Here is a 13143-nt window from a genome sequence, read left to right on the forward strand (position 1 = left end):
ACGAAACAAACAAACAAAACACTGTAAGTCTGATTTGAAAGGGGAAAAAAAAGACCAAAAGGGAAAATGAAAAAAATGGAAAGAAAGAAAACCTGGTCCTATTTCCACCAGCACTGAAGCTGATGCTTTGGTGCATTCTGTGGTCAGTGACCTTGGTACATCAGGGGCCTGTGTTGATCTTCTAAGGGAGAGACCCACTGTGCTGGCTCACAGTCAGACTTGCCCTAGTAAAGATGCCCGTAAAAGGTGCAGGGTGGCAGGTTTGGTGTAAGCAGCTCCCACCTCCATGGGAGGCACTTTTTCTCTGATGTCTGACCATGTTGGTTGGCTGGGGGTGGGGGTGATATTGATGCCACCACACTCTCTTGTCCGTGGAAAGGGATTTCGCACCTGTCGCTATTCCCGAAGCCCTCAGAGAAAAGTGAATAATCTCCTGTCCTGTGTCCCAAGCTTCCATCAGATCCCTGCCTTCACCCTGTCTGTGCCCAGGCCGATGATACACCCACTTGCCACAATATTCTCTTTTATCTCTGGCACGTGGCTGGGATTCAAACCTCCAAATGTTAAAGGACCCGGCACAGCCCAGACCTGCTCCCTACCCCCACAGGAGAGCCTCCCCATGCTGAGACTTGAGATTTTTTTTTTTAATTTTTTTTTTAGGATTGTGTTTGGAGAACACACATAAAATTTTTTGCTCAGGGTCTAGAATATAGTAAGCACTCACTAAATGGTAGCTATTTCCAAGCATTATGCACCCAATTTTTTAGACAAAACTGAGGAGTCAAGGAGGCAAACATGGAGTCACATCCAGAATTGCAACCCAAGCTGTCCCACTTCCAAGCTCTCTCTACAACTGCCCCTCATGTGCTAGGTGAAAGGCTGTTGCTGGGCCAAGTAAGGGAAGGAGTCAGGCTACAGAGTCGCTGGGCCTGGGCCAGTGAGCGGAGGAAAGTAACCAAAGAAGTGGACGAAAGTTTAGAGGCTTGGGTAACATAGTTACACCACTGGGTTTGGACAAGAGCCCAGGATGTAGGGGGAAAAGGAGAGACCTGTGGCCCCATGGGTTGTGTAATCTCCTGTCACAAGGTCAGCCACAGGAGGAGGACATAGGAATAACAAGGTAGATGGTGAGGAACAGGGCAGGAGAAAAGGCTGCCTTCCCAAGAACTCCTCACGAAAACATCTTACTTTCCTTCCTGAAATATGGGCGTGGAGTCGATTTGGGGGAAGAGAATCAGGAGCAAAGTGAGGTTGAGAGAATAACTTGTCCCCCTCAGGTGTGCTTTCATATGATCTCCATGAGTCTTTAGTGCCCATCCCTCTCCCTAGCACTCTTCACGTGGTGAACTCCTATTCACCCTTCAGGGTCCCACTCTTGTTTTTAGTTATCTCCTTCCTGGGTGGGCCCAGCCCACTATTCACTCTTTCAGTACAGGGCTTACCACGTTTTCCTGTACTGCTTTAGTTTTCTACATTTACCTCCCAGCCTGTGAGCTCAGGAAACATTTGCTGAGTGCATGAGTGACTGACTGAATGAGCATTTCTGGAAGGACATTGGGAAAGGGTCAATTACTCCTCTTACAGAAGGAGAAACTGAGGTGAAGGGTGTATGATTGGCTGGCTTCATATGTCATGAGCCAGCCCTGGACTGGGCCTCCTGAGTGTGAGGCCAGTGCTCTGCCTGCTGGCATAGTCAGCCCAAGACATCGCTGAATGGTGGACTGGGACAAGCGTGGGGAACGATGCAGAGGCACCTGAGGCAGACAGTTTGGAGACCCCTGATTCTAATCCCAGCTGGCACTCTCAATGGTGGTTTTCCTCTGGCCACATCACTTTACCTCCCTGTAAGTGTTTTCCTCTGAGAAATAGGATAATAATCAAACCAAGCACACCTCCTGAACATTTGGTAACCTAGACGGTGAAGTTTTTGCAGTCAGGATTCATGTCTGTTTTACTGGCAGCTGTGTCCTGGCACATAGCACACCGCCTGGCACAGAGTAGGTGCTCCTGAAATATTTGATGAATAACAGGGAGAAGAGCAAGTGGGAATGTGCCCGGCCATTATCACTGTCGACTGAGAAAGCTTCCAACCCACAGTTTCCCAAGGTGGATCCTCACAGTTAATGAACTCTAGAAATCCCGTCCAAACTCTGCCCTCACCCTTCACCCTCCCTCCAGGTGGGCAGGGCAATCCTCCCCTGACTGACTGGGCTGGGATGTTCAGGGGAGGTCAGCAACAGTCAGGGACAGTCACGAAGAGTCAGCGATCCTGCAGCCCCTTCACCATGAGTGTCTCTGTGCTGAGTATCACCAGACCCCTGAGTATCATCTCTGGGCTCCTGCAAGTGGCCTCCCTGCTAGGGCTGGCTCTGCTGCTGCTCAAGGCAGCACAGCTCTACCTGCGCAGGCAGAGGCTGCTCAAAGCAGTCCAGGAGTTCCCATCCCCTCCCTCCCACTGGCTCTTTGGACACAAGCAGGAGGTAAGAAGGGGCTGCACTGGGGAGTGGAAGGGAAGAGTGGGCTGGGGAAGGCAGCAACCACCCAACCAACACTACCTGGGTGCCAGCACTGGCTGGGTATGAGGGCTGCCCAGGGCAAAGGGAAAGCCCACATGTAGACGGGCTCATCAAGGGTTTATGAATTCAACAAGTGGTCGGAGTCAACTGGGCAGTTGTAGTCCAATGACCCACGTAACCCAATATCGTTGTGGTAAGTGATGATTTGATGAATGAGCAAATGCATGAGGAAGGGATTCTAATGGTCAATTCGGAGTACCCGAATCTTCCCCAGAAACTTGGGCTTCCCTCCATCACACTTTAATTATCCTCTACTGTCATGGCCTCTTAATCTGTCTGTCAGGAAAATAAAATTAATATGCAAACTTAAATTAAAAAATATAATCCATTTAATGCCCCAAATAAAATTATATGGCAAAATTGCTTACCATGTGATAAAAGTTGTCATACGTGTTTCATGCAAATGTTGTACTAATGACTTCCAGTACTTTTTACACCATGGAGTTAATTCCTGACAAGCTTCTGTAGGCTGTTGGTTGTGACGGCCACTAACTCGACTCGACAATGGGACAGAAACTAGCCTAGGACAAACCTTGGACAACCAGGAAAGTCTGGATCAGAGCCAAGGTCATAAGAAACAGCTCTGAACACTTAGTTGTGCTGATACATCCAGATCTCTCTCCCTATGCCCATCCTGCCCTTACCCCTGGCCGTAGCCCTGGAACCAGAAGAAAGGGTTTATTGTTTTCTCTTTCTTTTGGTGACAGTTGCAAAAAGAAGAGGAACTGCAACTGCTACTGAAATGGGTAGAGAATTTCCCATGTGCCTGTCCTCGTTGGCTATGGGGCACAGAGGTGGAGCTCATGATCTATGACCCTGACTACATGAAACTGATCCTGGGGCGGTCTGGTGAGAGGACACCCTCATACTTGTTCAAGCAGCTCTTCCCTCTTGGATACATGCCCAGGGATCTGTGAAGTAGCACAAGACACTGGAGGCTCAGCCATTGATCCCTGACCCTCTACCTACCACCCTCCCAGTCCACAAGCCAGCAGAAGGCCAGATTGTTATCTAAACTGAATGTTGAAACAGCCCTGTTGGGCTGCTTTATTTCTTTTATTTCTTTTCTGTTGTGTTCTGCTCTTCTTCTTCTTCTTCTTCTTTTTCTTTTTTTCTGTTCTTCTCCTCTTCCTTCTCTGCTGCCTGTCTTCTTTCCTTCCCTTCTAAACCAAATTGAGAGGATTCCTGGTCTGGAAGACAGTTTCCTATACAAGATGACTTTGATTAGGCACTTCTAAGTGTTGTCTGTGCTGGGTAATGGGATGCCTGAGCCACCACAATTTATAAAAACACCAGAGATTCAGTCTTTTCATTGGCACTAAAACAGAGCCTTTGTTTCTTATGGATCTACTTACCCAATCCAGTGGGGCTCTGCTGTGGGACTTGGCATCTGCCTCCCCGAGCCTACAGTGTCTATCCGGAAAGAAACAGAGACCAGGTTGGAAGGGAGTGGAAGGTGGCTTGACACAAACTGCCAGCTGACAATCATCAGGAAGGGGTGAGAGACAATGGTCTGCACCACAGCTACCTCTGGGGGGCAGCCTGCCTTCGTTGGTCGCCTCCAGTTAACCTGTAAGGCCCTTCTTACTTTCAGACCCAAAGTCTGAGGGTTCCTACAGATTCATGGCTCCCTGGATAGGTAAGTGTATTTAACTAGGACTTCGGTCCACCTTCTGCTTAGGCTTGCCAACAAATATCCATTTGGCCCAGATTAAATAAGAGGTGACCAGGACCATGGTCAGTCCACTCAGCTCTAAATCGAGCCTCCTCTCTCTTCCTCAGATAAAAACCTCACACTTTCTTAATGGTAGGGAGCCCTCCTGCCCCTCACCTTCTCCGTCATCACATCTCAGTCCTCGGTAATGATCTCAGACTAACTTTTCAATGAAGTCCTCCATTTACCCAACCCTGCTCTGTTTCAACCTCAATCTCACAGCTGTGCAACAGGCATTCAGAAGTCCCCTTCCTGACATACACTGCCCTTTCCTGCCTTGCCCAGGATGCCCTTCTTCTGACACCCTGGGTTCTTCCCCAGTTGTCCCCATATAACTCTTGGAAGGTTCCTTCCCCCCCACACACACCCATTGTGGTCCAGGGTATGGTTTGCTCCTGTTGAATGGGCAAACATGGTTCCAACACCGGCGGATGCTGACCCCAGCCTTCCACTATGACATCTTGAAACCCTACGTGGGGCTCATGGCCGACTCTGTCCAAGTGATGCTGGTAAGTTCAAGCCCTGCTCACCTGCACACTCACACCCACAGCACAATTCACAAAGTCCACACTCAGACAGCTGTGTCCCTCAGACATCCATTAGACACGGCCCCTGGAATCACCCACTTATACCATACTATGAGACAGGGCTCCCTGAGGATGGATGGAACACGAAAGCACCCAGGCACCTGCTTTCATCCATTCTTTGCTCATTGCCCACAGAAGACACAGTCATGGTGGATAAAGGGTCCTTTCTCCTCCCACGTCTATGTTTTTGGCTTGGACAGGGAGAGTAGTCAATGCCCCTGGACAACAGGACAAAGTGCCCCTGGCTGGCCTGGTCTGTAGCAGCTTCAGTGGCAGGGTGTACATCCCAGGATGTCACTCAGGTGGGCTCTGGCCTGGGGCTGAAGGCTTCTGTTGGATTTTAGCCACTCCATGGAGTGAAATGGAGACCAGGTCTCCACCTCCAGGGCGGGGTCCTTCCATAGCATCACCTCTGAGCATGACCCTATTTCTCACTCACTGTGTCAGCTGACATTTGTTGAACAAGAGGAGCTGAAAGTACCTGATATCCCTTCTTTAGAAACCCCAGTACTGGCCCCTTGACCTTTCCTTTGCCTTGACTCTTGCTCCCTAAATTGGGACTTCACCCGTTTCTCATGTGTAGATCAACCCGAGGACAGAAAAGAGCCCCTTAATCCCCTGACACACAATGTTTTCTGGTCTGCTAAAAGGTGGTTATCACCACATTTATTCCTCAGTCACACTCTAAGAGATCATGGTTAGTTAAATAACAATTAAATAATAACGTTATCAGAGTATACACTGAGAAAACACACACCATATTACAAACATTTGGCTATATGGTCCTAAACTGATGAAACACAACTGCTTTAGAGAGTGAGGGCATCTCATCAGAATATTTGGAAGCGGCAGAGAGAGAGTCTAGCCTTGTCAGCATGGGCCTTCTGGAGGAGTAGAGAAAGACCGATGTAATGTGTCCCTCTACCACAGGACAAATGGGAAGAGCTCCTCAGCCAGAACTCATCTCTGGAGATCTTTGGACATATCTCCTTGATGACGTTGGACACCATTATGAAGTGTGCCTTCAGCTACCAGGGCAACCACCAGGCAGACAGGTCAGTGAAATCCTCAGCTGCAGCAGGGTCCTGTTTCTACCGACTAGTGCGGACTTATCCGAGAGGCAATTAGGGCAGCTTGGATGTTTACCAGCCCAAAGAGCCACATTCTGCAGAGAGCCCTAGGCCACAGCCAAATTCAGCCCACACCCAACCTTCATTAGACAGATACCTGATCCCAGCCACAGGGAGATGCTGGCTGCCCATGTCCCTCATAAAGGGCTGGGGGTCTCAAGGAAGTAAGAATGACATGACAAATGCCTGGTGTTGTCTGTCACATTGATTGAGGAACCCTCCACCCATAGACCCACTCCACTCCAGGTCGGATATCTCCCTCCATCCAGTCCCTTCTGCATCCTCCCCCTTCAGGAACTCCCAGTCCTACCTTCAGGCCACTCGGGACCTGAACAACCTGGTGTTTTCCCGGATGAGGAATGTTTTCTACCAGAAAGACATCATCTACAGGCTGACCCCTGAAGGCCGCTTGAACCACCGGGCCTGCCAGCTTGCCCATCAACACACAGGTTGGACTCTGCTCTCTGGGCAGCTCCCCTCCTTCATCAGGAACATCCCAAAGGGATCGGCCCTAACCCTTCAGGCAGGTCCTGTCCTTCCAGGACTTGGGACACACCCATCTCGGGTACTTCCTGGTGCAGGTCTTAGGGTGCCAGGTGCTATGCGGAACCTACATGTGTCACCACATGGGTGAGGGCTGAATGAGAGCCCCTGCCAGCAGCAATCAAGCAGAGTCTCCTTGGGCTGTGCTGTTGAGGGGAGTGAGGACCTGCTAGCACCTGGCACTAGACCCTCACCCCAACAAACACACCTGTTCCCACACTCCTCCTGATCCACCTGGCACCCTGCCTGGGGCACAGGGAGCAAGTGGGCTACGGTGGGTGGCTGTGTCTGGGCACCCAGAGCTCTCAGCTCTGCCTGGGAATGCTGTACTGGACAGACCGAGTGATCAAGATGAGGAAGGCTCAGCTGCAGGAGGAGGGAGAGCTGGACAAGGTCAGGAGCAAGAGGCACTTGGACTTCCTGGACATCCTCCTCTTTGCCCAAGTGAGTGTGGGAGGCCTGAGGCATTGCCCACAAGTGTGGAAGAGAGGGCAAGCTCAAACCCTGCCCTCTCTCCGTGTCTTCCCAGAGGGAGAACGGGAACAGCTTCTCTGACAAGGACCTCCGTGCGGAAGTGGACACCTTCATGTTTGAGGGCCATGACACCACAGCCAGTGGCATCTCCTGGATCCTCTATGCTCTGGCCACACACCCTGAGCATCAGCAAAGGTGCCGGGAGGAGGTCCAGAGCCTCCTGGGGGATGGCGCCTCCATCACCTGGTGAGTTCTCATGAGATGGGAGGGCCCTGCCCCCTCAACTAGAGAATTCCCTGATTACCAGGGCCTTGCCGGCCCTTCAGGATAGCTTTGTTTTAGGGACCACCTGGACCAGATGCCCTACACCACCATGTGCATCAAGGAGGCACTGCGACTCTATCCACCAGTTCCAGCTGTTGGCAGAGAGCTCAGCAAGCCCATCACCTTCCCTGATGGACGCTCCTTACCCAAAGGTGTGAACTTTGCGCGGGAGGCCAGAAATCCTCATGTTCTGGGGCAGTTTGTGTATGTCTGAGACTCATTTCCCCCCTCAAGAAAATCAGCATTTCTTTTGTTGTTCAGATGAGGTCTATGATGTGCTTCGCACAGAGCTTAAATCCAGCAAAAGCCTCTGAATGTGACTTTGGGTTTTGCCCTAATATTCTAATTTCCTGAGATATGAATGCTTGAGAGACAATCAGATGGGGCAGGGAGAGATGTGGTCTTTCCTTATAAGGTCTAGGCTAACGAGAGAGGTTAGAGAATTCACTGCCATGGCTTAGATGGTCCAGTCTCCAGGGAGCCCTCAGGTTGATGGCAGAGTAGCTGATGACCAGATCTGAGATCCCTGCCATGGCTGGCAGCCACCTTTTGGCTCCTCCCTGCTCTGAATCCCAGCCCTGCCACATCCTACCTGGGTGGTCATAGGCACGTTGCTCAGCCTCCCCAAGGCTCAAGTGCCTCATGGAAACAATGGAGATGTGAGCCTCACATGTTGTGAAGATGGAGGAGTTCATGCATATTCCCCAAGGGCTCATGGATGGTACTTGATAAATGTGAGTTGTCACTTGAGTTGAGTTCTTTCCTGCTTCTCAGCCTGGTCATGGTTAATCAACTAATCTGTACACAGGAGCACACGTTCTGTGCCATGTCTGTCCCACACCTCCGTCAACTCTATCATTCTATTCACAGTGATGAGAAGTGGCTCTCGTAGTGGCTTCCAAGTGGCGCGTGGGTGCACCTGGGCCCCACAGGCATGTATGATCAGTCTTCTCTCTTCTGTCCCACAGGATTCTTAGTGTCACCCTCCTTTTATGCCCTTCACCACAACCCAAAGGTGTGGCCAAACCCAGAGGTATGATAGCTTTGGGAGGAGCGGGTGGGATGACCTCTCCAGACCAACCTCTCCTCCTCTCCCACCTTTGGGTGTGCTGTCCCTTGGATGATTGGAAGGAGGGGCTTGACCACACCTGTATTGGCCCTGGTGCTCCCTCTGCAGGTGTTTGACCCTTCTCGGTTTGCACCAGATTCCTCACGACACAGCCATGCTTTCCTGCCCTTCTCAGGAGGACCAAGGTGAGGCACTTGTACCAGGACGGGGGGGGGGGCTGTTTCCTGGGTACTGTTTCCTGGGTACTGTTTCCTGGGGCTGTTTCCTGATGTTTGTGGTTTCCTACATTTCTGTGGGGTCTGAAAATATGCCCTGGCATGTTGGTGTGCTGGGAAAGAGATGTGTGTCTCTGACAAAGAAAGTTGGTAATCACGGCATGCCATGGAGACGTTGACCCATTGCTCTTACCCAGTCTCCAGCCACAATTCAGTGTCAGTGGGTGCTCAAAAGCTCAGGGTATTCTTGTGATTTCTTCACTTTATGAGTATGACTTCACAGAATTAGATTTTCTCACATGTAATTTTCAAGAGTTGTTGATGTCAAAGTCAGGATGGAATCAAAAGATTTCTTTTGCACACATTCTCAACCAGCCTGTACTACTCAACTCCCCATTCTGCCCCCACATTGCACCATTGACTGCACTGCAGGTGTTTCCATCCTCAGCCACCTGCATGTGTCAAATATTTAAGCCATACACAGGAAGGTTTCCGACAGTCTCTTAAGGGCTTCATAAAGTACTTGACTAATCTGTGTTGCCACTATATTTTCATCTATCCAAAAGAATTTTTGACTCCATGGTAATGGTTATGTACACTTGACAAATTCCCAGTTCTCCAATCATCACATATGATCTGGGCTCCACATGCCTTAATATTACACTTAGAGTCCAATCATCCAAATGGGCAAATATATAAAAATGAAGACATTAAATTGCTTTTGAGAGAAAACGCACTATTCTGTATATGACACATGGCATTTGAACGTTACCTGGTCTGTAAAATGTAAAGCACACTTGAAGTGGCTGTTCAGTGGGATGACTTTTCTCCAGAGTGGCTGCTCTGAAATCCTCCAGTGCTGCTCAAAGTGTCCTATAAATAGTAACCGCAGTAAACTTTGTAAGTAGTTACTTGAAAAATGGGTTTTTTTCCAAATACAGAAATCTGTCAATCCTTCACAAACTAAGTTTGAATCCACTTTCACACAACATCCTTAAGCAAATTATTCTTCCAGATGCTGGCTTCAGGATTTATTTCTCCCTGGGACTGAGTCCTTTCTCCTAGATATTGGTGCAAGTCCTATGGCTGCCAGTTGAGACAGGAGAGGGGTAGACAGTTCAATTCCTAGCTCAGAACTAATGGTCATGCATATTTTATTCCATTCAGGGTTTTTTTTTTTTTCAGTTCAATAAACATGTTCAATTATAAGACTGCCTATTAAGCCTGTCTCTGTGTGCCAAGTCCTCTGCTATGAGATGGCATACTGCCCTTGCCTCCAGGAGTTCACAGTCAAGAAATAAATGCCTCCACTCAAAAGACACATCTATCTTTCTTCCTTCCTTTCTCTTTCTTTCTTTCTTTCTTTCTTTCTTTCTTTCTTTCTTTCTCTCCTTCACTAATTGACCCCACTGTAGGAAGCTCCATGTTCCTGGCACTTTCCTGTTCTGGAAAGTGATATGTCCTTGAGTAAAATATTATGGTGATGTCAGGGTCCAGGAATGAAGAGGCACAGCCAGCAGGGACAAGTGGGAGGGCAGCCTGGCATTGCCTTAGCCTTGAGCATGTGGCAAGCAGAGGGGGAGGGTGGGCATTCTCTGGGACCTCCTCAGCAGGAGCTGAGCTGGGAGGAGGAGCTGAACAGGTGACAGGTGAGTGAGCCAACAAGCCAGAGAGGACTTTGATGCCAGCTGAGGCGTGTGGACATGTCAGACCTGTGATGGAGGGCATGGGAGGCTCTGAGCTGGGCTGGGAATTCAGGGAGGGAGTGGAGGCAGAAGACAGAAAAGTCCAGGTGAGGAGGTTGAGGGATGGCAGGCAGGGACATTTCTGTAGTAGAATTGGAAGGCTCCAGCAGCTGGTTGGCTGAGGGGCCGAGGGGGAGGCAGGAGTCTGGACCCAGACTGGCAGTCTGGAGGCAGATGGCACAGCAGACTGAGCGTCACTAAGGCTCTGCCCCTGCAGAAAGCTTCCCTGTTGCCATTCTGACTTCCTTACCCAACTCTGCCTTGTCCTTTCTCTGAGGATCTGGATCCCTGTGTGCCCCAGATGGTTAGGGCCTGAAGTGTGGCCCGTCCTATCCCCTACGGTGCCCTGTCCTGGTCTCCACATTGTGAAACCAGAAAAGGCTTGTGCAGAGAACAAACAACTTAATAATTAACTGTTTTAGTGATCTCTTGACTTGGCCCCAAGGCTCCAGGTGCTGACCTTCTTCTAACAGGGTTTCAGGCCTACTGAGAACAGAGGTAGGAGTAGGACGCAATCCTGGAAGAGTGTAGGCTTTGTCAAGGGTCAAGGGGAGAGCGTGAAACAAGCAAGGTTAGGTAGGCTAGAGATGTGTGTGTGTCCTGGGGAAAGGGGATCTGGGCTGGGCCCATGCAGAAAACCCTGAATGTGCTGATCCTGGCAGGGGGTTTGAGGCTCCTCCTCATATCCTTTTCCCTCCCTGACCCAGGAACTGCATCGGGAAGCAGTTTGCCATGAACGAGATGAAGGTGGCGGTGGCCCTGACCCTGCTCCGCTTTGAGCTGGCTCCGGATCCTTTCAGGGTCCCCGTTCCCTTTCCAAGAATCGTGTTGAAGTCCAAGAATGGGATCCACCTGCACCTCAGGAAGCTCCTCTAACCCTTGTGGGGACAAGGATGAGCCCTGAGGGCCTCCTGCCTGCCATCCTGTCTTCCTGTCAGTCTCTCCTGTCTGCTGTCTTCTGCCCACTTCCTGCTTTCACTCTGCCCACCTGCCAGTCTCCTTACTCCTCCTCTTGTGCATCAGACTGTCTTCCCTTCTCTGCCTCACCCTTTTCCTGACTACGTATTTACTTATCTGTTTCCTTTCTCCTACCCACCTGCATCTCTGACTGCCCACTTAACTCAATATCTGCCTGTTCCCCACCCTGCCTGTCCTTTGCATGTCTTTCTCCTTTTGTGCCTATTTGATTGATCCTTTATTATTTTCCTCTGGCTGCTATAGTAACTTACCACAGCCTTAGTGACTTAGAACAACACCAGTTTGTTCTCTTACTGTTCTGGAGTTCAAAGTCTAAAATGGATTTTGCTAGACCACAGCCAAGATGTTGGTATGGTTACACTACATCTAGGCTCTAAGAGAGAATTCTTCGCTCTGCCTTTTTCAGCATCAAGCTGCATTCTTTGTGATCTTTAGCTCCTGCAGCCTCCTCTTTTCAAATCCAACAGCATCTTCAATATCCTTCTGCTTCTTTCTTCGTCTCACCTTGTCTTCCATAAGGACTTTTGTGATCAGACAGGCACACTCAGATAACACTGACATTTCTCAGCTTCCAGGACATAGACTCCTTGGGGAGCCATGATTCAGCCTGTTTAGTCCCTATGTGCCTGCTATTAGTCCATGCTTCCAGCTCTCTCCTATGTGTTACCTGAGTACCCATTTGTCATTCGCATAACTTCCTCTTCTTTCCTCCTCCCTCAAATAAATTTCTTAATGTTGCATGGAGTGTGTGTTTTCCCTTGGAGAGAGATAAATGGAAGAGAAGAGAGAGAAGGGGAGGAAAGACAGAAGAGACAAGGAAGGGAAGTAATATCTGCAGGACCCTAGGAGGGCCAGACACTTCCCTTTGTCTCTGGCCGTGGAGTGGTTGGCTTTCCAAGAGGTACTAGGAGGAGCCCATGTGGGCAAATGGATTGGTCAGTGGGAAAGAATGTCAGACCCCAATCAGCAAACTACTGGTGGCACCTCTCCCATAGGACAGCCCCTTGGCAGTCCCTTGTGTCTCTGGTTGGCCAACCCTGCCCCATTATGTGACTGCTTGGGTACTGGTCCTCCTGACCCTGAGACCTGTTCCCTGGCGCTCTTTGCCCTCCTCCACCAGCCTCTCTCAACCCACCCACTATTCTTTTGTTGGTTCTAAACACAGATCTTCCTTCTGTCCTACCTCCAGCCATTCTTAGCCCAGACCCTGGATGTCATAGACAGGCCCCCCCCAGAGTCCCCTGCCTATGGTGTAATGCCACATTCTGCCTCCCTGAAGGGGCTTCTTCCCCAGCTGGTGCTTGCATCCAGGACCTCCCTTTCACTATCCTGGTTTCCTAGGTCACTGGGCTAGTTCAGCCATGCTTTGAGAAGGGGCAAGGTAGATGCTTTGTGTTTGACCAGGGATTGGGGCAGGAAAGAAGCTGGGAAAGTGCTAGACTGACATCAGGTGGTGCAGAAGGGCAAGGGCTAGCCAGGCTCAGAGAGTTCACAATGGAATTCTGGGTGGCCAGCCATGGATGGAGACATGCTCTAACCACAGGATTGTGTTGAGGGTAAAGAATGTAACCAAGAAGTGACCCTGCTGGATCTAGGCAAAGGAAAAACCTAGGGTGAGTTCATGCTCATATGCACAACCCCCACGAACACATACACGTGTAACCAGACCTGTGTGCACCACTCACACACTCTACACTCTACCACACACATGCACAACAAATGCCTGGGGTCGTAGGAGGCAACAGGGTATGTTTGGAGGGCTGGAAGGATTATGTGGAGTTCATCTTT

At 50.0% G+C, this 13143-nt stretch overlaps 2 protein-coding genes across 2 annotated transcripts in view; one reads left to right on the plus strand and one right to left on the minus strand.

Moving 5' to 3' along the window:
- LOC103670742 (cytochrome P450 4A6) lies at positions 1 to 12093 on the plus strand. The gene is made up of 12 exons (XM_008699239.2): positions 1 to 2480; positions 3284 to 3425; positions 4171 to 4215; positions 4672 to 4799; positions 5808 to 5932; positions 6302 to 6456; positions 6888 to 6994; positions 7080 to 7270; positions 7367 to 7500; positions 8317 to 8381; positions 8526 to 8602; positions 11085 to 12093. Exons 1-12 carry the CDS (start codon positions 2124 to 2126, stop codon positions 11251 to 11253), a joined length of 1695 nt encoding a protein of 564 aa, XP_008697461.2. The 5' UTR covers positions 1 to 2123; the 3' UTR covers positions 11254 to 12093.
- The window catches only part of LOC103670745 (cytochrome P450 4B1), a 27902-nt gene continuing 18168 nt past the window's right edge, over positions 3410 to 13143 (minus strand). The window contains exons 12-13 of the transcript XR_005834173.1: positions 9405 to 9505; positions 3410 to 3989 (exon numbers count right to left, since the gene is read on the minus strand). The gene's annotated coding sequence lies outside the window, so the exon portion shown is untranslated. The remainder of the gene's footprint in view (positions 3990 to 9404; positions 9506 to 13143) is intronic.

The sequence above is a fragment of the Ursus maritimus genome, unplaced genomic scaffold (assembly GCF_017311325.1).
Source record: "Ursus maritimus isolate PB19 unplaced genomic scaffold, ASM1731132v1 scaffold_12, whole genome shotgun sequence".
Lineage (NCBI taxonomy): Eukaryota > Metazoa > Chordata > Mammalia > Carnivora > Ursidae > Ursus > Ursus maritimus.

What these genes read in the sequence shown, in the direction of transcription:
- LOC103670742 (XM_008699239.2), top strand. Translation starts at nt 2,124, where the DNA reads ATGAACTCTAGAAATCCCGTCCAAACTCTGCCCTCACCCTTCACCCTC. An exon ending in ACTCTGTCCAAGTGATGCTG is followed by an intron (nt 4,800 to 5,807) that starts GTAAGTTCAAGC and finishes CCTCTACCACAG; the next exon opens with GACAAATGGGAAGAGCTCCT. An exon ending in GATGGCGCCTCCATCACCTG is followed by an intron (nt 7,271 to 7,366) that starts GTGAGTTCTCAT and finishes GCTTTGTTTTAG; the next exon opens with GGACCACCTGGACCAGATGC.